Source organism: Danio rerio, chromosome 8, assembly GCF_052040795.2.
Source record: "Danio rerio strain M-AB ecotype USA chromosome 8, GRCz13ab, whole genome shotgun sequence".
Lineage (NCBI taxonomy): Eukaryota > Metazoa > Chordata > Actinopteri > Cypriniformes > Danionidae > Danio > Danio rerio.
Window position 1 is genome coordinate 54578813 of NC_141028.1, and position 22289 is coordinate 54601101.

Genomic DNA, 22289 nt, shown 5'->3' on the forward strand with positions numbered 1-22289 from the left:
ATAAATATATCTTATAAAAAGGACTTTTTGAAGAAAAGAAAGTTAATTTGTTGTTTACTGACTTGTGACACGCTCCCTATATTATATTATATATTCCTACTATACGTTTACCATGGTACTTTGAATATTCAGTGTGAACTTACATGTAAGCATGACCTGAACACACCATTAACAGCAAATAATATTTTTCTGAATATATATATATATATATATATATATATATATATATATATATATATATATATATATATATGAACACACACACACACATACATGTTATTAATAAAGAAAGTCCAAATGTGAGAATATAAACACCAACTTTACCTCACTCTTTACATATATTGGACCTCTCCAGAAGTAATATTATTTTTAAATATCTAATTAAAAAACACCTTTTTATAATTAGTTAATTTGTCCAGACTTTCCGTTTCTTTAGACCATGAGCAAGCGTTCAGTGTGTCAATTAACAGTAACGTTAGCAGATGAGCTAATCAGTAAACCAGTGGCATTTAAACTTACTTGCCCTCCGATGCTGACGTCGAAGAACACAATGGGGTTGTTGGGATTTGACGGCTGAACGTTCATGGCTGTTTCAGGCTTTTATCGCTTCAGACAGCAGAAATGTTTGCTTTGAATGTGTCCAATTTCCACAGCATGAGTTTCATACAACGGTTCAAACCTGCTCGACCATGACGTCGCTACAGCAAGCAGGAGGACTTTCTACGGAAACAACCGAGGGACATTTACGAATCATTTTGAAACCATAAAAAAGGTATTGTTTACGTCTATTAGTTAAAACAATTGCTATGTGGATTATAAAGCGATCTCCAAACTATTTTTTATACAGTCAACAGCCTTATATTTATTTAAATAATCTAAGTAAAGTACGTTAATAACACGTGACCAGTATCTCTTCATGCATTCCCCAAACCTCTTGTAACCGTTATTCTAGTAAGTTCGTAGTCATTCATTCATTCTCTTTCGGCTTACTCCCTTTATTAATCAGGGGTCACAACAGCGGAATGAACCGCCAACTCATCCAGCATATGTTTTACGAAGCGGATGCCCTTACAGCTGCAACCAAGTACTGGGAAACATCCATACACACTAACAATCACACACACTACAATTTAGTCTATTCAGTTCACCTATAGCGCATGTCTTTGGACTGTGGGGGACATTTTAACAGCACAAAAATATACATGCCAGTGGGTAAGTATAAATCAAATACAAATACACAGAATGTACATATGTAGTAATGAAATAAATAACTTACATTGTTGAATTCACAATGTTTTAAAGTGTGTAGGGCTTTCTTATTTAGAGAGTCTCTGACACTGCTAATATATAAGCATAATTCAGCCATCAACACCTTAAAATTCGCTATCTTATTTACATTTATGAATGTGAAATTTTGTTAGCAGAATAAGTAAATTAATTAAATAAAAACTATTTTCCTCGACTAGGGTGACACCTCAAACTAGTAGTAATTTATTATCTTACAGTGATTTTTTTAGATAAATTTGGTTTTCCAGATACTTCAAAAGAGTATGCTATTGTATTTGATGTCATCTCTCAACAGCTTCTTCATTTTATAAGAGCGTATGGAAATAAATCTTTAGAAGCAAATATGTTAAAGATAACCTTTTTTTGGGAGATCTTGATATTATTAAACAAAGAAAACTAATGAATATATTAGAAATATTACAACAGGTGATACAGTTATATATAATAATTTAAAATGGACCAATGTATTTATAAATATAAATTGGAAAAAAGCTTGGCGTTTTTATGCAATATATTGTATAAATAACAAAGTAAAAGAAATTACATTTAAAATTTTTCATAGTGCATATCCAGCTAAAGAGGTTTTAGAGAGATTTAATTTGAATATTGATTATTCCTGTGATTTTTGTTGCATGGAAAAGGAATCTTTTGTCCACATCTTTTGTGATTGTATATACACAAGATTCTTTTGGGGTGGATGTGGAAAATATTCTAAGAAGGAAAACAAATATTGTATTCAAGTTAAAAAGTTTTGATATTTGCATTTATTATGTTAACACATGTAAAAACAAATTACCTTTCTAGTACAACTTTTTATTTTTTGGGAAAAGTTTCATTTACATAAAAAATGGACTGGATCAAAGCCAAATTTAGTTTATTTCCTTCGACAAATGACTACTGCACAAGATTGGTGAACATTATTAATAAAAATGCAAAGAAGACTTGTAATATTCTTAAAGAAAATAATATGTTTATATATATATATATATATATATATATATATATATATATATATATATATATATATATATATATATATATATATATATACACGCACACACACACACACACACACACACTCTGGCATTTATTTTTGTGTATAGTACTGTATAATTCTGTATTTGTTTATAAAAAAAGAAAACTCAAATTAGTAGTGTACTAGTCTTACTAAGGCTTGAGAGGATGATCTGTTACTGCCATCTCGTGGTTAAAATGGAAATTACGGCAAAAACTTAAAAAGGGGCAAACACTGAAAAAAGATTAAGTGACCAAAAATAATTGCACAAGGGTATTGGGGTCAGAAAATCTTAAAAATTACAATAGCCTACATCACAATGTTTAAAAGGGTTTTAAGAAAAAAAAAACAGCAATTTTCACACAAAACAAAATCAGATTCTCTTCATTCATTCGTTTTCTTTTCAACTTAGTCTGAAAAGAAATTATTAATCTGGGGTCGCCATAGTGAAATGAACCGCCAACTTATCCAGCATGTTTTACACAGCAGATGCCCTTCCAGCTGCAACCCATCACTGGGACACACCCGTACACTCTTATTCACACATAAACTATGGCGAATTTAACATTCAATCCACCTATAGCGCATGTCTTTGGACTGGGGGAAACCGGAGTACTTGGAGTAAACCCACGCGAACAAGGGGAGAACATACAAACTCCACACATAAACCTCTTTAACATTGTTATATGTACATGCTGAATAACTGATATCTGAAGTCACAGTCCTAATGTTCAAATTCAAACACTTTATTTTATTTTTAAGATCTGAGGCAGGGGTGGACTGGCCAGCTGGCAATTCTGGCAAATGCCAGAAGGGCCGGACCAATTTTTAAATGTGGGCCGGTCAGTTTTTTTTTTTTTTAATTTGTATTGTTTTTAAGTGCAGACAGCTTTTATCTCTTGCTAGATGTGATATTATGATGATGATAATAATAATAATTATAATAATAAAAATAATAATAATAATAATAATAATAATAATAAATGTTAAGCATGTGGCCCAATCGGCAACTGCCGCCTGGTTTCAAGATCGGCCGACCCAATCCGAGGTTACCCGGACATAATCAAAATCTGGAAAGGAATATCATATTATTTCACCATCTGTACACTAAATAGTGAATGTGCGTGTCTGTGGGTGGGGCTGTGTCGGTGTGGTAATGTGGGCTGGTGTGGCTACAGTGCCAGGGATAAATTTTTGTCCCAGTCCACCCCTGATCTGAGGTGAACTATCTGCTGCTGCTTTCAGTAGTATGGTAATAAATGTCACGTAAAATGTCACATTATTATCATTTAACACTGAATAAAGCACATGAGATGTACCTGAGGGGAAGACTGTTTACCTGTGAGAAATAGAAGCCTAAAATTTCAGATGTCGGTTACTAAAAAAAAAAATAGATGATGTCAGATGTCTCACCTTGAATGCAGAAAACAGCCGTAGTCACCATCTAACCCTATCTGTAGTTAATATACAGCTGACTGGGTGAGATCTCTGTGGGTAGTTCTGTGTTGGCATGTGGAAAGGGTCTGTTGGTGAAGTTTGCTCCTCGCCATTGTCCCCTCTGTCTTGCTTGATTTGGGACTTGTGAAGCTCCTCATTGTTGGATTTGGTCTTCTGTGTTTTGGCTTTAAGCAGTGACATTCACATTACACTGAACTAAACCGCTTCAGTCCAGTTGTCACAGTTGTAGTTCAGTTTAATCTGCTAGAACTATGTAAAGCTGTTCAACACAATCTACATTGTAAAAAGTGCTATAAAAGTCAAAATGAATGAAATAAGTTGTGAAGTATACAGGCCTCACTGCCATTTTGTAAAACCTAAAACAATATAACGCCATTGTTTGGCAACCTCAACTGCTAGGTGAACACAGGACAGTTCAACACTTTAACTATAGGAGTGCATTAAGTTAATATTGAACGAAATGAAAACACTTTATATGTGAAAAGTATTCATTTTTATTCATTACATACAGAACAAGCATTTATTTACAATCTCCAAAAATAAACGAAAAATCTTCTTCTCTTCATCCAGATAAAAACGCCGGCCCCCTTCAGCTCCTCCTCTTTATCAAACCACAAACACCGGCCCCAAACAGCTCCTCCTTTCCACGCAACCACAAACACCAGCCCCATTCAGCCTTTTCTCTTCGTAAAGCCACAAACTGCCCCATGTTCGTGGCTTGACGGAGTTTCTGGCTGAATATAAAAGAGGAGCTTAGTGTTAGCGGCTGGATGAAGAGGAGGAGTTCGGTGTTAGTGGATCGATGAAGAGGAGAAGTTTGGTGTTGACGGCTGGATGAAGAGGCTGGATGTTCTGATCTTCTTAATCTTTTCGTCTGTTGTTTGGCTTCAGGATGAAGACCTGGAACCACCTCTGGTGAAGGATCTCGTCAAGTGAAAGCCGCTTGTCTGGCTTACTCTGCAGACACGAGCAGATCAGATCTACGGCTTCTGTGAAGAAAGAAGGGGGAGATGTCAGGTTATTAGAAAACTTTACGGTTGGTGTAAATGATCACATGTTTTAAGATCCTGTTTCATCATCCACATGCGCTCACCTTTGGATAGGTCTTCAGGCTGCCAGGTTCTTTTGACAATCTTGTGGAGCTCCATATGAGGGTAGCGTCCACACAGCATCCTGAACAACAGTTTGCCTAAAGAGTACACGATTGCAGGCTTGGCGTGGAACCTTCCCTTCTGATAGAACTCCGGGGGAATACAAGCCCTTGAGCCTGGAAGAAAGAGAAAGATTTAGTCCCAATGCAGTTAGCTTTTTCGCTAAATATCCATATTAACAAAATAACTTCACATAAATTGTGGCCATTATCATACATACCCCAAAATGTTGTATAGCCAGTATCCTTCATGCGGCTTCCGGTGCCAAAGTCCATCAGTTTGACCTGCAAGGTGTGGGGGTTGATGAGCAGGCTCTCCAGCTTGATGTTATTGTAGACTCCCCTTTCGCAGCATGCGTTGGCAGCAGTGATCACCTGGTGCATCACCACTCGTGCTTTCGCTTCGCTGATTTTGTTCCCACAGGAGGATACAAACTGGTCCAGGCTCACAGCTGATTTGGGATGCTCCAGCACCAGTATGTATTGATCTGGTGCCTCATACCAGTCCAGCAGCTGTATTACTTGAGGAACCTTCGGACCTCTGCTCATCATAGTCATCAAACCGACCTCTTGTGGAACAGTCTTGTCAGATGGTTCCTGCAGGAGAGATAATAGACGTATTAGTGAGATGTGATTGAACTGAAGTGGAGACTATTTTTAACAATGTTGCGAGTGTGTACTTACAATCGTGATTCTTTCCATTGATTTTGTCTTCTTCACGCATTTGATATCCACCTGTTGACCAAGAGAAAGCAAAAGTTAATACACACGATCCAGTCATGCGGCATTCGTTAAATTTACATTTCAAGGGAAAAGCCCAAAATCTTTTTGTTATGTCTGAAACAAACCATTCGGCAATCCGACAGACGGATTCCCTCATAGATGACTCCTGTTGATCCTTGACCAATCAAGTGATGGATTTTATAGTCCTGGGAGATTCTACCTGTAAATAAAACAAAAAGAAACAAACAATGAAGTACATTTATAAGCTTAAACCAACAAAAATCTGAGCGAAGATTGCTTTAGAATAGCTCTATTTTAATAAACTATTATTATTGAAGGTGCCTTATAATGGACTGGTTCAATCAGATCAATTGTCTGATATCTATATTATAGGTATATTATGGCTTAGGTATGTTTAAAAATCTGCTCATTTATTATTCTGACACATAACTATATAGGAACTTTCTGCTGTATGGATGTGGCATACTAAATTTGATATATCATGCAGCCCCAATCTGAGCCATGTTATGGTAGACAGACACTCAAACGTTTAAGCTTGGCATGCACGGGTCAGGTTCAGTGGTTTAAATAATCTCAAACACTTCACAACAGTACTTGCTGACATATAAACCTGGTCAGATTCAAAAAATCTTGATTAGCTAAAAATGATTATGATTCAAAATGCTTTTAGTGCAATTCTTAAAAACACTTCAGAAATATTTTCTTAAAGGAACATTTTTTTCTCATGAATACAGTTAAGTTATAGTATAGAGCTATTTGTAATAACATATTCTGTAATATATTTTATAATATGTTCACTCAGAACTTAAGTAACTATCATTATCATATGCAGTGGAGTAAAAAGCTCAATATTTAGTTTGGGATTGTTATATAACTTGTAGTGAAGTACAATGTACTTCAGGATAAAAACACCTGATAAACTGACCTGTATTTCCTTCCCAGTTGAATGTGGTTTCCTGTTCTGTTTTCCAAAAATCCGATGAGGAAGATGTGCTGTCCTCGGACACGCTGGAGTCCTCGCTGGAAGCGTTTTCCTCATCGTTGTGGTGTTCAGCGGTCAGCGAAGACGCACAAGGCTGCCTACTGTGCACTGAAGCGCGGTCAGATTCGCTGATGCCCGCGGTACCCAGCGAAGACGCACAAGAGTGCCAACTTAACACTGATGCGCGGTCAAATTCACGAACCGGGGTGCCAAGCGAAGACGCGCACGAGTGCCAGCTGTGCATTGAATCGCGGTCGGATTCGCTGTTTCCCGCTGTGGTAAGAGAAGATACAGAAAAGTCCCAGTATTCAGTGTCGTCGTGCCGTTCAGTTTCTGTTGACGGGGTCTTCACAGGGGTCTGGATAGACACGCGCCTGTTGACCCGCTCGTCATGAACTGTCCTCGGCGACACACACGCAGCTTCGCCGTCAGGAGATCTCTGAGGCTGTGGGCTGCTCAGCTGGATCTGTGGGGCTCTGGTTCTAGTTCTCTTGAATTTCCGAGAAAACCATTTCCAGAGCCTCTTAAGTTTCTTCTCTCTTGTCTGTGGTGCTGGGCTTGGTGAAACACCAGCTCCAGTGTGAATGTGGGAGATGAACGTAGCGTTGCTCGGTCCGGCTTCGTCATCAGAACATCTCCGGTGCTCGAGATCGCCCTCGGATGTGCACTGGTTCTGCTGGGCTTTCCCGGATTTCCGAGAGGCCCAGTTACAGAACTGTTTTACTCTCTTTCTAACTCGTCCCATTGCTTTAGGTTTCTTTCCAAACTCGAGAGAATTGTTATCAACGTCGAACTGAATATTTGTAATATCACAATCAACTGAAAACGCCATAAATCAGACGTAAAACGCAGATCTATAGTTATTCGGTGCAGCTCGCTCGAGTTGTTGTAAGAGAATGAGCCGGTCTGCCTTCTACATCATTATAAGAATACGATGGGACGTTTGACGTCATGGCTCATTTGCATACAGCAGCGCAAGGCAGCGCCATTCAAAAGAAAATAGATGTTTTCTACCGAAAATGTAAATCTTAGCTGTGTTTAAAAACATTTCTTCTTTTCTAAAAAGTTTCTTATTACATTTTACAATATCTCGTTCGTCAAACTTCGAGCTGGAATCACTCACAAACATTAATTATTTATTGATAATCGCAATTATGTGGGGAGGGGGTGTGGTGTTTAATGCTTGATTTCCCTGAAGGATGTCAACACAAGATGTGTGTTTGGTTGGGCGAGAGTCTTTCCTTTATATAGTGTTAAAATCGTTTGATCTGATCTGTATTAAACTAAACAACTACAACTTATAAAAAATATGTTCACGTAAATTTGACCCGCCCCCCTCCTTTCTCCCTCGCCCGTAATGGTTCAGTCCTAGATGCATGATTGCGCCCAGCGGTGATGAACGCTGTTAGTGATCTAAAGACACATTTTTTCTTGTGAAATTGGTGTTTGTGACTACATATAGCCGACAAGTAAAGTCAGATTAGACTCATAGTGTGTATTTAGAATAAATAATCATTTTAATTTGATTGTAATGCATTAATGAGCACTTCTTTAACCAAACTTTTTCGTATGAAGGGCCAAAAACCAATTATTGAGAGCCGTGGCCGAAGGTAAATATACCAAACTATAGTTGCCATGGATAGTTTCCTCATTTATTTCCTAATATTACAAAATAAATCTAAACATCTAAATCTTAAACATAATCACATTTATTTTGACTTGATTTGCTCATCAAAGTCTCTGTATTTTCAGCTGACAGTATGTACATTTAAACAAAATCTGACTTAATTTATATCATCTAATTAAAACTTTTAATTTCACTTAGCTTTTAATATTAAAATAAGCAAAGGTTACATTAAATTTAAATTGACAAATTTTGAAACCATCCCATTCATTCTCCCTCTCTTCTCAGAAGGGATGGTGGGCCAAATCAAAGCTTACCATGGGCCAACTTTGGCCCTAGTTTGGGCATCTCTAAACAATATTTATTGTGAAAAGCGGCATACAAATAAACTTGAATAGAACTGAGTGTACATGCCTGTGCTGGCACATGGAAGTTACATTTCAGGTACTTTTCCAGATGTTGATGAATTTGCTATGCTATATGATAATACTTTACATTTAAGTACAGCACTTTTCTTTTTTTACTTTAAGAACAGTAACCTACCATTTTTAACTTTTAAAAGCACATTTTAATTTAAATCTTGACATTTTTAGTTGTTTGTTTGTTTGTTTTTTACATATAAGCACAGTACAGTGTTAAGAGCTGTAGCTGCTTTACTGGGCTTACTGCGCTACTGTATTTCAATACTGCTCATTATGGTGGTACTTGGAGAGACAAGTTGTTTTTGAGGTGGTACTTGATGAAAAAAGTTTGAGAACCACTGGCCTACTTCATTAGCAGCCAAAATTGTAAAGCAAAAAGAAAACACTGTTGCTATTTTAAAACACTTTTACTTGTGTTGTTATTGCTCTATATGGACTTAATTATTATGTATGATCCTTCCTTGTGAATATAAAAAATAAATGTATGTGCAATGTATTTTTGTAATACGTAATTATTGCAATCTTGAAAAAGTCAATGATTACAAAAAAACACGAATCCATTTCTGTAATGTTACAGTTTGAAAGCACCAGTGTGCTATAAAAAACAACCATGTACAGTCTTATAAACCATTTGCATGTGAAAAACTACATTGTTGCGCAGGTTCACATCTGCATTGTACTGTCAAAACAGAAAAGCCACCGCCAATTCAAAAACTTTAGAGCTAGAATTTCAGTTATTTCCTTTCATTAAATAGAGTATTTTAATATCTCAGTGATGACAAAACTGATGATTGTGCTCACAGAACAAGATTATGAAGCCATCTACAGAGATCTTCCTCTATGTTAACTAGATATAGTCTAGCTACATACAATAAAACAATATGCAAAAGAGAGACTGACAGAGAATGTGATCTGCCTTCATTTCTGTATTGGTTTGAAGTGTATTTTAGGAAATTCTTATATAATTATACATTATTATATTATACATAGTATATTTTGTATAAATATAGCACAAAATGGTAATTACAAAATTGCGTAAGCTCTAAATAATTCTGTTTGTTGCACAGAAAAACCCCCAAAATAATTGTAAAATAAGGTTGGTTTAATGCCAAAAATCATTAGAACATGTAAAGATTGGGTCCCAGGAGGAAAATTTCTACTGTAAATTTATCAAAACTTATTTGTTTGATTAGTAATGTGTGTTCTAATCTCATTTGGAGAACTTTAAAGGCGGTTTTCTCAATATTTAGTTTTTTTTTTGTTTGTTTTTACATTCTTAGATTCCAGATTGTCATATATCTTGGCTAAATGTTATCCTATGCTAACAACCGTACATCAGTGGAAAACTTTTATTAATTTTTTCAGGCTCATCTTTCAAAATTTGACCCTCATCACTGTTTGGGGGATTTTCCTGCTTACTGGAGTTGTATTACTGTCCTGATCCTGATTGTCTTTGGATGTCATTCATGTATGACTGTATTAACCAACGATAACCAACGCACATAACAGATAACCAACGCACATAACAGTCTCTTTTTCTGCTCAGTACAACACTACATACTCCATCCAATTTTGCACTATTTTATTTTTTTATTCTTTTTTTGCACATAATCCAATTGCACTAGGCACTTTTTGCATAATAAGCACAATAAAAAAAAAAACCCAAAAAAAACAAAAAAATAAACACTGTACACTGTTTACATCTGTTTCATTACTCAAATCAGGTTTACATATTGTTTACTTTCATAGATATTTATATACTTACATTTTACAATCAATCTTCAGTCACTTCTGTGTATATATGTGTATTTATGTGTATGTTGTGTATGATGTGTATGTTGTGTGTATGACTTCACTGTGGACGGCAAAGTAAGAATCTCATTGTACAGGGAGACGTGTTTCCTTACTGTGCACATGACAATAAACAGTTGAATTGAATTGAATTAAGAGCTGACAGTAGTTTGCAGCATACTGTGGTGTATGGTTTTACATGACGGTATTAATCACATGCAGCATTAATATTACACACACAGCTGTGTTTAAAGTTCAGAAGGCTCTGATGTTGAATGCTGCTGGTCAGTTCAGGTCTTTGTCCAGTAGAGGTCAGTCTGTCGTCTTCATCAAAGCCAATTATTAATGTAGATGGAAATTTGTAAATTTGACAGTTCATATTCACAAAACGAGGGGAAACACAAATATGATTTAACTTCTAAATGTGAAAACTGCTCCAGCATTTTAGTTTATGTATCAGTTTCAATAGATTAAATATCGACATATTTTATTAACAAAAATTCAAGTACAGTAATAATATCACATAAATAGCATCATATTATATTGAGTACTGAGTCTTAAATAAGTAATTTTAAACAAAAGATGTTTTCATATACACCACAAGACCAAATAATATCATTTAATAAAATAACACTCTCCTAAATCTTCGCCTGGATGATCCATGAGTGCCCCCCCCCCTCCTTTTTTTTTTTCCAGAAAATTTCCCTGGACACTGTTTTGTCTTCAGTATTGACCGTATGATTTGAGAATTCATCTTGTCACACCAAGGACAACAACACAACTATTACAGAAGATAAGAACATGAACTGATGCACTCACTGACTTTATACCTTCTCAAAATATTGTGGAAAACTGATGCTGTTGAAAATAAGCGAAGTAATACAGGTTCCATATGTATGATCCATATCATTTTATTAGGGGACATGTTCTATGTTACATCCCTTAATAATATTCCAGATAAGTTACCAAATGTGTGGAAGTAAACACTAAACTTCAAGCAATCGTTCACCCAAAAAGAGGATGGTCTTGCCCATGTCTACATGCCTAAATGCATTGAGTTGCTGCCATGTGATTGGCTGATTAGAAATGTACCTAATAAAGTGGCCGGTAAGTGGCCACCTAAACACACACACACACACTTACCAGCCACTTTATTAGGTATACTTGTCCAACTGCTTTTTTAACACACATTTCTAATCAGCCAATCACATGGCAGCAACTCAATGCATTTAGTCATGTAGACATGGTCAAGTTCATCAGCTGCCGTTCAAACTGAGCATCAGAATGAGGAAGAAAGGGGATTTAAGTGACTTTGAACGGGCTTGTCTATGTATTTCAGAAATTGCTGATCTACTGAGATACGCACAACCATCTCTAGGGTTTACAGAGAATGGTCCAAAAAAGAGAAAATATCCAGTGACCGGCAGTTCTGTGTGCGCAAATGCCTTGTTAAGGGTCAGAGGAGGCTCAACAGCGCCAAAAATAGATAACAGTAACTCAAATAACCTGCACCTGACATCTGAACGCACAACATGTCCAACCTTGATGTTGATGGGCTACACCGGATGCTACTCCCGTCAGCTTAGAACAGGAAGCTGAGGCATCAATTCACACAGGCTTAACAAATTTGAACAATAGATGATTGGAAAAACAATGCCTGGTCTGAAGTGTCTCGATTTTTGATATAATATTCAGATGGTAGAGTCAGAATTTGGCAACAACAATATGAAAGCGTGGATCCATCCTGCCTTGTATCAACGGTTCAGGTTTGGTGGTCGTTCTGTAATGGTATGTGTGTAATATTTTCTTGGCACACTTTGGGCTTATTAGTACCATTACTATTACTATTAGTAATATTTCCAGTACCTTTTTGAATCTATGCCACGAAGGATTAAGGCAGTTTTGAATGGAAAGGAGGGTTACTAGTGAGGTGTACCTAATAAAGTGGCCGGTGAGTGTGTGTGTCTGTATGTGTGTGTATATATATATATATATATATATATATATATATATATATATATATATATATATATATATATATATATATATATATATATATATATATATATGCATTTAACTATAGTATTATTTGAACTTTTGAAGACACCAGTTTATTTATTTTAATTATTATTTATTTATAAAAAACTACATTTTACTCAAATTGCAATTTTTTAAAAGAAGCAAAAGAGTAAGATTTTACAGAACAAATTACAATTTTAAGATTTTAATTTATTTATTTTGTGGGTTTGCATTTTTAAATGATTTTTATTTAAACTTCAATGAAGAGAGTTACAACACAACAGCAATAAAACAAATACAACACTTCTAAATCTACATCACAGATAATAGACATTAAAATATGTACAAACAAAAAAGTTACTTTGCCACAAATAAATAATAATAAAGGCAGGCAGTGGGCTTTTTTGAGTTTTTTTTATTTTTTTTTTACATTAATTAAATGCAGGGTGACGCGGTTGCGCAGTGCGTAGCACAATCGACTGCAAGAAGGTCACGAGTTCAAACCTTGGCTGGATCACTTCTGTGTGGAGTTTGCATGTTCTGCCCGTGTTCATGTGGGTTTCATCTGGGTGCTTCGGTTTCTTTCACAAGTCCAAAAACATGCGGTGCCTTAAATAAACTAATTTGTCTGTAGTGTATGAGTGTGAATGTGAGTGTATGGATGTTTTCCAGTGATGGGCATCCGCTGCGTAAAACATATGCTGGATAAGTTGCCGGTTCATTCCGCAGTGGCGACCCCAGATTACTAAAGGGCCTAAGCCGAAAAGAATAAATGAATGAATAATTAAATGCAAATAGCTCATTTAAATGAATGAATTCAAATAGCTCATTTAACTTTACCTGACAGAATAAAAAGTAGACATTAACCTGAATTTAAATGTTTTCAGAGTTTTCTGTTTTGTGATTGTTCTAAAAGATTTACATATACTTTGAAGTCTTTTATAAAATGGGAAAAGTTTGGTATAGTGAGCGCATTTTTTCTTATCTAAATGGTCTTTTCTTAATAACACAAGCAGAATTTGTAGACTTACGTGAGCAACGTGAGTTGCGGTGTGTTTACATCATACGCCATGACAGACCCTGCAGCCAATAGGGTGACACTTTAGACTAGAGAAGGCGTGACTCGTGTGTAATGGACGTGGCTTATCAAAACACCACCTTCTTTGTCGTCCATGCTATCCGCACATGCTGTTTAGCCAGAGATCAAGCACAGAGCCTCCCTGGGACTGCAGTCTCCTTTCATAAGCTCTGGCGAATCGGGAAAAGGGTAAGGTAATTAAGGAAAGACGTCTTAATACTATTAAAAGGTCGTCATGACGGTTTCGCTTAGCGTAGTTAAAGGGACCTGTGCTCTTTCTCGGACCTGCATGCTCAAGTGCAGTCTCCCTCAATCAATGGACAATATGCGAAGTTTCCTAAAATGAGTTATCATGTAATATAAACCGATGTTTATTTGCATTTATTGTCTGTATTAAAAATATATGCTTTTAAAAGTAACTTCTTTTGACATAAATGCGTCTTCAGAAAACATCCAGTCTGAGACTCGAATGCATTTTGCTATTTATAATTTTGATCAGTCCTTGTGAAATAAGGCATTTGTTTTTGTGATAAACACGAGATCGGGAGCATTTACTATAGATTTGCATGCTGTGTTTTGATACGACACGCCATAATGTTGCCATAATATTGCCAACGAAATATTATTTTTAAATGGTGTAAATAAAAAATTAGTCTTGATCTGGACTTCATTGTAGGAACCGTGGGGTGATTGTACCATCAGGGAGTAACCTTAATCACATTTCAGTTGTCAGTAGTCAAAACATTTACATCATAATAATATGGTGGTTACTTTATTGTCAAGTATCACTAAAATCTACATGTCTAACTTAAATTTGATTCAACAAAGGTTCAAACGACACAGTTTGAGAACACATTTCTGTATCGCAGTGTGTCTGACTTTTTTTACAACCATGACAGCTGGTGATGTGACGTCATCACATCTGCAGTTTAAAACTTCTCCCTTTTCTTCTGATTTGTAACTATAATGTCGCTAGAATCCCTTATAAATTATGCAATTTTCACTTGCATGGTCATTGATTTACAAACACTCATCAGTATTTTATCTGGAACAATCATTTTGTATAAAAGCAAATCTCTATTTTTAAATGGTTGGTTTGAGAAAAACTTTTTGACCATATCTCAGTTATTTAATTCGGAAGGTCTTCTCCTAAATTATAAAGAGTTTTTATGCAAATTTGGTTTCCTGGTGACTCCAAAAGAATTGTCCATTGTAATGAATGCAATTCCTAAAGGTGTTATAATGCTTTTTAGAGGCTACGGTGGAGATCCAGTGTTTCGTAATAGAGGTAAAATTGGTTTTATATTCAGATATTCAGACATTCTCCTTAATAATATAATTTCAGGAAAGTATTCTTCTTATAAAATTCTAAATAGGGAAATCATATTAGCCGCAAATGACTATCGAAGTACAGCATTGTTCACAGTGAATTAGATGGTGTTAATGCTGTTTAGTAATCATACTTGCATGCTAATTAAGATCGAATATTCAAAGTAACATTGTAAACAATATAGAGACTGCTAAATTAATGAATGTGCGAATATAACACCAACTTAACCTCTATTGTTTCGTCTGTGCCATTGCACTCCTTGGAAACGTCAGTGGGAAAAACATATTTTTTATCACAACTTTCCTCAAGTAAATACAAAATCAGGCCTCTCTTTCAAAAGGAAATTGTAACAACCCGACATGTGACATTGTTGTTGTTTTTTTTGGACGGATATGACCAGATTCAATGGAAAAAAGTTTGGTCTTTGTCTGTAAAATATATAATAACTTACAAGATTAGAGAAATTTCATTTAAACTGTTACACAGATTTTACCCAGCCAAGACATTTTTGAAAAGATTCACCAGCCTATCTAAAGGGGTAATGCTGCCAACTGATGAGCAACAATAAAGTCGACGCATTTACGACTTGCCAACTGAGAAAACTACCAACAATCAAGAATGCATGATAATATGATGTCATGGCTTTGCTATCAAAAATGTCATTATAATAGAAGTCAATGGAGCAAAAACAGCCCCAAACGTAACCAAAGGGTAGTACGTTTGAAGAGTACGCAGGTTTTGATGTAATCCTGTAATTAAATGTTTTTTTGGGTCCATGTTCATTCTTGGGTACAGGAAATATGGTGAACCAAAGAGCTGACGTGGGTTGGCACTCTAAGAGTGATTCCAGCGGGGCCAGTAACAGCGGAGAGAGCTCCAGAGAGAGCTCCAGATGCTCCACCCCAGTACCGGACGCTGACCGCACCGACCGGCTACGGGACAAAATGAAACGACGTATCGAGTCAGGGGATCACTGGTTCTCTTTAGAGTTCTTCCCACCTCGCACATCGTCTGGAGCGGTCAATCTTATCTCTAGGTAGGAAAGAAACTCATGAAAACATTGGAGACTATTTTGTAATATGATTTTCAAGATTTATTTGTGTTTTAAAATGTATTATATATATATATATATATATATATATATATATATATATATATATATATTATAATAATGTTATTTCATTAATTAATTTATTTATTACAGATAAAAAGGATAAACTTTTATCTTTTTATAGCTGCCTTTGCTTCTATTTTTCATTCATTCATTCATTCATTCTTTTCGGCTTAGTCCCTTTATTAATCTGGGGTCACCACAACGAAATGAACCGCCAACTTATCCAGCATATGTTTAGGGCAGCGGATGCCCTTACAGCTGCAACCCATCACTGGGAAACATCCATATACGCACAAACTACGGGCAATTTAGCTTACCTACTTCACCTATAGACTCAGACTCAGCTTTATTATCCCGTTAGGGAAACTAAAATTGCAACAAGGTACCGTAACACAGGCAAAGTTCCATGTACACATTAAAAAAATATTACCACACAACATCCATACATCAGTATATAGAAACATCCCCCTCTCCCCTGGACTCATTTAATGACCTAATGGCCACCATTATAAAAGAATTTCTGGTTCTATTTGTCCTGCAAATAGGAACCCTAAAACGACGTCCTGATGGCAACAGCTGAAATACAGAGTACAGTGGGTGATCCGGGGTGCATAGGATACCCTGAGCTCTCCTTAGAACATAGTTATGGTAGATTACCGTTATAGCACATGTCTTTGGACTATGGAGGAAACTCATGCAAACACTGGGAGAACATTCAAACTCTGCACAAATCCCATCTGACCTAGCTGAGGCTCCAACCAGCGACCTTCTTGCTGTGAGGTGATCGTGCTTCCCACTGCACCACCGTGACACCAACATATTTATCATGTGTGATACTAATTCTACAATTGATGGGTTTTTGTTGATATGATGTTGCAATTTTCCTCACACATCACAAAAATAAATATATAATCAGTATTAGTATGTAGTAAATTGTGGGCATTCCACAAAACTCTGTAATCCTCGCAGCCAAGTATATATCGCTGATTTCTCTTCAGCCCCGCCGGGGTATCAAAAATCTATACCCAAGTAAAAGACAAGTACAAGTGCTTGTGGAAATTTTTTGCCCAAGTAAAAGTAACAATCTTAAAAGTTAATATATATATATATATATATATATATATATATATATATATATATATATATATATATATATATATATATATATATATATATATATAGACACACCCACACACACAGTTAAGGTCAAAATTATTCACCCTCCTGTGAATTTCTTTTTTTTTTTCTTCTTTTTTTTTCTTTCCCCTAAATTATGTTTAACAGAGCAAGGATAGTTTCATAGTATTTCCTATAATATTTTTTCTTCTGGTGAAAGTCTTACTTGTCAGCTAAAATAAAAGCATTTTTTAATGTTTTAAAAACCATTTTAAGGTCAATTTTATTAGCCCCCTTAAGCGATATTTCTTTTGTCTACAGAACAAACCATCATTAATGATTTGCCTAATTAGCTGAACTTGTCAAATTATCATGGTTAAGCCTTTGAATGTCATTTTAAAAAATATATCTTTTATATGGGCGTGTCTCTGCCAAGGACTACTGAACCATTCTGGATGACCATGTGCACCCATGGCCTGCACAGTGACCAGATTCAAATACTATTGAGTCACTTTGGGGTGTTAGGAGGCTTTACACCAGTGGTGCTCAACCCTGTTCCTGGATATCAACCTTCCTGCATAGTTCAGCTCCAACCCTGATCAAACACACCTGAACCAATTAATTAGGACCTAAACAGCACTTGGTAATTACAGGCAGGTGTGTTTGATATGGATTGCAACTGAAATCGGCAGGAAGGTCGATCTCCAGGAACAGGGTTGGCCACGCCTGCTCTACACCATACTAATGAATTATTTTGGTCTAAAACCAGGGATTTCAGTGTCATTGTTCCACCCCTGTATGTAGCTTTGAAATTAATTTAGCATTGTGGCATTTGAAAATAGTGCATTTTTCCTTTTACTGTTGTGCAAAAATAATCTCTTTTTGTTCTGTGTGTGGTAGATTTGACCGAATGGGTTCCGGAGGCCCTCTCTTCATTGACATCACTTGGCATCCCGCTGGAGATCCGGGCTCAGATAAAGAAACGTCTTCCATGATGATAGCAAGCACAGCGGTCAACTATTGCGGTCTGGAGAGTGTCCTGCATTTAACATGCTGCAATCAGACAAAGGAGAAAATAACAGACCATTTAAATAAAGCCAAGCGGCTCGGCCTAAAGAATATCATGGCCCTGAGAGGAGGTACGAACACTGTCACTTACTGAAATTGAAATACTGAAACACATACAATGCTAGGGTTGGGTATCGCAACCCGGTGCCATACCTTTAGAACTGGTATGCACCGGATCAAATCAGCATATAAATTTCGTTGCCTAATTTCGATGCTGCAATAAGAACGTAAAGCAGGTCGCACACCAGAAGCGCCACTTGACGAATTCGCAAGTCAGCGGCCACGACTCATGACTATTCATATTTCTGCCATGCCACAGAGTGCCATCTGAATAGTTTCATTTTAAATGACATGCGATTGTGCACGTCTGGTGTGTAATACTATCAACTGTCATGTGCGCGCCATGCCGCGGCTCTGAGCGGCGCATCCGCTGTGTGACGCCCTTAAGAAGCATAAAAGGGTGCATTAAAGGCACACGTGAGTAAGCGTTCTGTCACACTATCTCTAAATGTTTAATTCTAAACAGCTTTGAGGGATACGGATATCAGACGTTTGTTATTGTAGCTTATAGAAGGCAAAGCGCGCAATATAGCGCATGCGGCGAGCGACTCACTTCATCAACACGCATGATCGCATTCATCTAATTTGCTTAAACTAAGCATTCTAAAATATGGCTATATTTTACAAGCAAGTATTCTGACACACCAACATGCAGCAGATGTTTTACAAAAGTGGAGTGTAAGGGAGAAACACGTCAAACTTATGAAATGTGAGGGCTCATGGAATCAACTTAAAGGTGAGAAATGGATTGTCTTTGACAGCTTGTGACATCATCTGACACATTATACGAGTACGTTTACATGGACACCAATACTCTGATTTTAATATGATTAAGACAATACTCTGATTAAGAGTCTTCCATGTAAACACTGATTTTTGATTATCCTAAAGGACCACAGACACAAGCTTTATAGGCTGTTGACGCAGTGACGTTAATGGATCTATGTGCCATAACACGTTATTGGGGGTCATGAATGTAACATTCAAAAAACAACTCATGTAAACACCTGAATCATATTATTTTCTTATTCAGAGTAAGGCAAATATTAAATCACTGATGTCCATGTAAAAATAGTCACAAGCCCCAAACCCAGAAAAAAGGTGCTCCTGATTTTGATGACAGCCTTTCCACAGGTTAGTAGTAAGCTAATGTAATGTTAATAGCATAATGCAAATCTTGCATTTATGCTAACAAGTAAGTGATCAAAAGAAATATATTAATGCAATACAAATATATAAAATATGAATTGATTTTTACTTTAAACGTATTATAAATATATATTTATATTGCTCAATTATAATGATTAAATGTTTATATATATATATTTTTGTCGATAAATTTTGTGGCTTAAAAAGTATCGGTTTAGGCACCGTTTTGGCACCGGTACCGTTTTAAAAGTATCGATTTAGCACTGGTATCGAAAGAAAAAGCAAATGATACACAACCCTATACAATGCATCTGGAAAGTATTCATAGCGCTTCACTTTTTCCACATTTTTTTAATGTTACAGCCTTATTCCAAAATGGATTAAATTAATTTATTTCCTCAACATTCCTCAACACCGAATACCCCATAATGGCAATGCCAAAAAAAAAATTGAAACAAAAAGCCTCTTCTGTTTCTATATTTGGGCTTCCAAAGAACACGATACAAAGAGTGAAGTGCTTACAGTTCAATATTAATTATGTTCCAAAGATTTATAAAACAAATATATAGCTCTAGCATTTGACAAAGGACAGCTTTCAGAATGTCTTCCAGTTCAGTGCTGGATTTATCTAAAAACTCCTCAAAGAAGGAGCAGTTTCAACGGTAATAGATGAAGCTGTGGATTGTGAGCCACAGCCTGTAAGTATTTTTATTAGTTAAAATTGATTTATTATATCATTATTTATTACAATGAATGCGTGCGTGAGAGAGAGAGAGCGAGAGAGAGAGAGAGAGAGAGAGAGAGAGAGGGGAGGGAACCCGGACCAATTTGTGGGTCATTTGCTTTGAGCTACTTGCATTGTATTTGCATTGCCTCGCACAATAATCTTTACATATATTTCTAAATAATGTAAAAGTAGTCAAAACAAATGACAACAACACAGTGTTGCGTTTTTTTCCTGTAACAACAGTACAGCGCATATCAGTAAATCTAATTATTATTATTGTTGTTAATATTATTACTATTACTGATTGATTTATTTTCTTATAAATTTTAATATATTTTTTTTCATCTTTCTTGTGTAAAAAAATTCCAATCTTCTTTTTTTTAATGTTTTTAATTGGTCATGGAGGAGGGGAGAACATGAGACTGATTATATTGATGCTCAAGGGACAGACGAGTCTTAGCTGAGGCCAGCTTCCAGCCTCCGCCGCTGAGACTGCAGCTCTGCACAAAATGTTTGGCCAGCGGAGAAATTAAAATGGTCTTGCCCAACTGAGTCTGGTTTCTCTCAAGGTTTTTTTTCTTTGCTCGCCAATCGGTGAAGTTTTTTTTTTCCCTCTCCGCTGTCGCCTCTAGCTTGCATGGTTTGGGATCGGTAGAGCTACCCATTGAAGAATTTGCTCTTCAGTGTTTGGACTCTCAGTAATGATTTTAAACCACACTGAACTAAGCTGAACTTAAACACTAGAAACTGAACTAATCTGTTCCAATTACTATGACCATTTATGTGAAGCTGCTTTGACACAATCTAAATTGTAAAAGCGCTATACAAATAATGCTGAATTGAATTGAGTTAATTAGATTTTTTTAAACACAAAATTAGATGACAAAATGAACACATTAGAAATTAATTATTATTGTTATTATAATATAGTGAAATTTAGCTAAACAATGTCTTTCAAAACCGATTATGACCGCAAAACATTAACGCTGTTATGAATGTAATAAAAACCGATGATTGTTTGTTGTAAAAATGCTAAATGTATAAACGTTTAAGCCATGTTGCGGTTGTATTTAAGGGAATTTCTCATACCTTATAATTTGTGGTGGGTTTCTGAATAATCTTATACTTGAATTGTTTCAGCCACTACACCTCAATGCAAAAGAGAATCACAACACCCTATAGTGAAAGCAAAGGGGATGTGCTAAGGACCAGAATTGGGATTTGGCCTTCGTAGTTGTTTGACCAGTTTTTCTTTTTGTTTCATCTTATGTTTCAGATCCTGTTGGGGAAGATTGGGTGGAGGAAGATGGTGGTTTTAACTTTGCGACAGATCTGGTCAAACACATTCGCCATGAATTCGATGACTACTTTGATATCTGTGTAGCAGGTAAGCTTCAAACAAGTAGTTTATGATGTCACTATTACCAATTCTCAACGCTCAAACATTACATATTTTCTCCTATAGGGCTTCGGAAATATCATAATCGTTATTATTTTGGTCGGAATTATGAATATTTAAATATGATTAAATATTATATTATTTAAATAAAAAAAAAAAGATTATTCATTCATTTTCTTTTTTAATCTGCGGTCGCCACAGCGGAATGAACCACCAACCTGTTCAGCATATGTTTTAAGCAGCAGATGCCCTTTCCAGCTGCAACCCATCACTGAGAAACACCCATACACTCTCACTCACATACATAAATACGGCCAATTTAGCTTACCTAATTCATCTATACCACATGTCTTTGGACTGTGGGGGAAACCGGGGAGAACATGCAAACTTCACACAGAAATGCCAACTGATCCAGCTGCGGCTCGAACCAGCAACCTTCGTAGGCCCCGTTTACACTAATGCGTTTTAGTTTGAAAACGCATACGTTTTGCTGCGGATACGCCGTCCGTCAACACTACGCCAGAGTTTTCGAGAGGCGAAAATATATATATATACTGACAATTTTATTTTATTTAGCCCACTCCACAATTGACTAGTTTCTGTCCTCTATATGCTAAAAATAGAGTGGAGGAACTATGACATCAATTTGTATGCAAAAACCCGGAAGCGAGTTAGCATTTTAGCACTTCCGGTTCCCTCGTCCCAAAGTCAAGGGGTTTTTTGAATGGGTTTCAGTAAAATCGCTTAAATAAGGTC

The 22289-nt window shown here is 36.2% G+C and overlaps 3 protein-coding genes and 1 long non-coding RNA gene across 9 annotated transcripts in view; 2 read left to right on the forward strand and 2 right to left on the reverse strand.

The window, feature by feature from the left end:
• ppih (peptidylprolyl isomerase H (cyclophilin H)) overlaps nucleotides 1–925 on the reverse strand; it is a 58000-nt gene extending 57075 nt beyond the window's left edge. The window contains 2 exon segments of one of the 2 annotated variants that reach the window (NM_001009902.2): nucleotides 520–720; nucleotides 889–925. In NM_001009902.2, coding sequence (NP_001009902.2) covers nucleotides 520–585 — 66 coding nt within the window. In that variant the 5' untranslated portion in view covers nucleotides 586–720; nucleotides 889–925. 2 annotated transcript variants of the gene reach the window in all.
• On the forward strand, nucleotides 417–5968 carry LOC147842867 (uncharacterized). The gene is made up of 3 exons (XR_015498514.1): nucleotides 417–772; nucleotides 4652–4777; nucleotides 4864–5968. It is a non-coding gene; the product is annotated as an uncharacterized LOC147842867 (long non-coding RNA).
• LOC101883933 (serine/threonine-protein kinase pim-2) lies at nucleotides 4231–7536 on the reverse strand. Of its 2 annotated transcripts, XM_087265479.1 has the most exons (7): nucleotides 6796–7536; nucleotides 6580–6730; nucleotides 5759–5853; nucleotides 5595–5645; nucleotides 5132–5507; nucleotides 4854–5027; nucleotides 4231–4749 (listed from the first exon to the last, which is right to left on the reverse strand). In XM_087265479.1, the coding sequence occupies exons 3-7, from the start codon at nucleotides 5759–5761 to the stop codon at nucleotides 4622–4624; spliced, it is 732 nt and encodes a 243-aa protein (XP_087121605.1). In that variant the 5' UTR covers nucleotides 5762–5853; nucleotides 6580–6730; nucleotides 6796–7536; the 3' UTR covers nucleotides 4231–4621. The 2 variants fall into 2 exon arrangements, with proteins under 2 accessions (XP_087121605.1, XP_087121604.1); XM_087265478.1 differs by having other exon boundaries at nucleotides 6580–7536.
• Nucleotides 7537–13673: 6137 nt separating this feature from the next.
• mthfr (methylenetetrahydrofolate reductase (NAD(P)H)) overlaps nucleotides 13674–22289 on the forward strand; it is a 38419-nt gene continuing 29803 nt past the window's right edge. Inside the window, 4 exon segments of one of the 4 annotated variants that reach the window (NM_001281840.1) lie at nucleotides 13674–13764; nucleotides 15696–15936; nucleotides 18031–18269; nucleotides 21411–21521. In NM_001281840.1, the coding sequence (NP_001268769.1) occupies nucleotides 15701–15936; nucleotides 18031–18269; nucleotides 21411–21521 (586 nt within the window). In that variant the 5' untranslated portion in view covers nucleotides 13674–13764; nucleotides 15696–15700. 4 annotated transcript variants of the gene reach the window in all.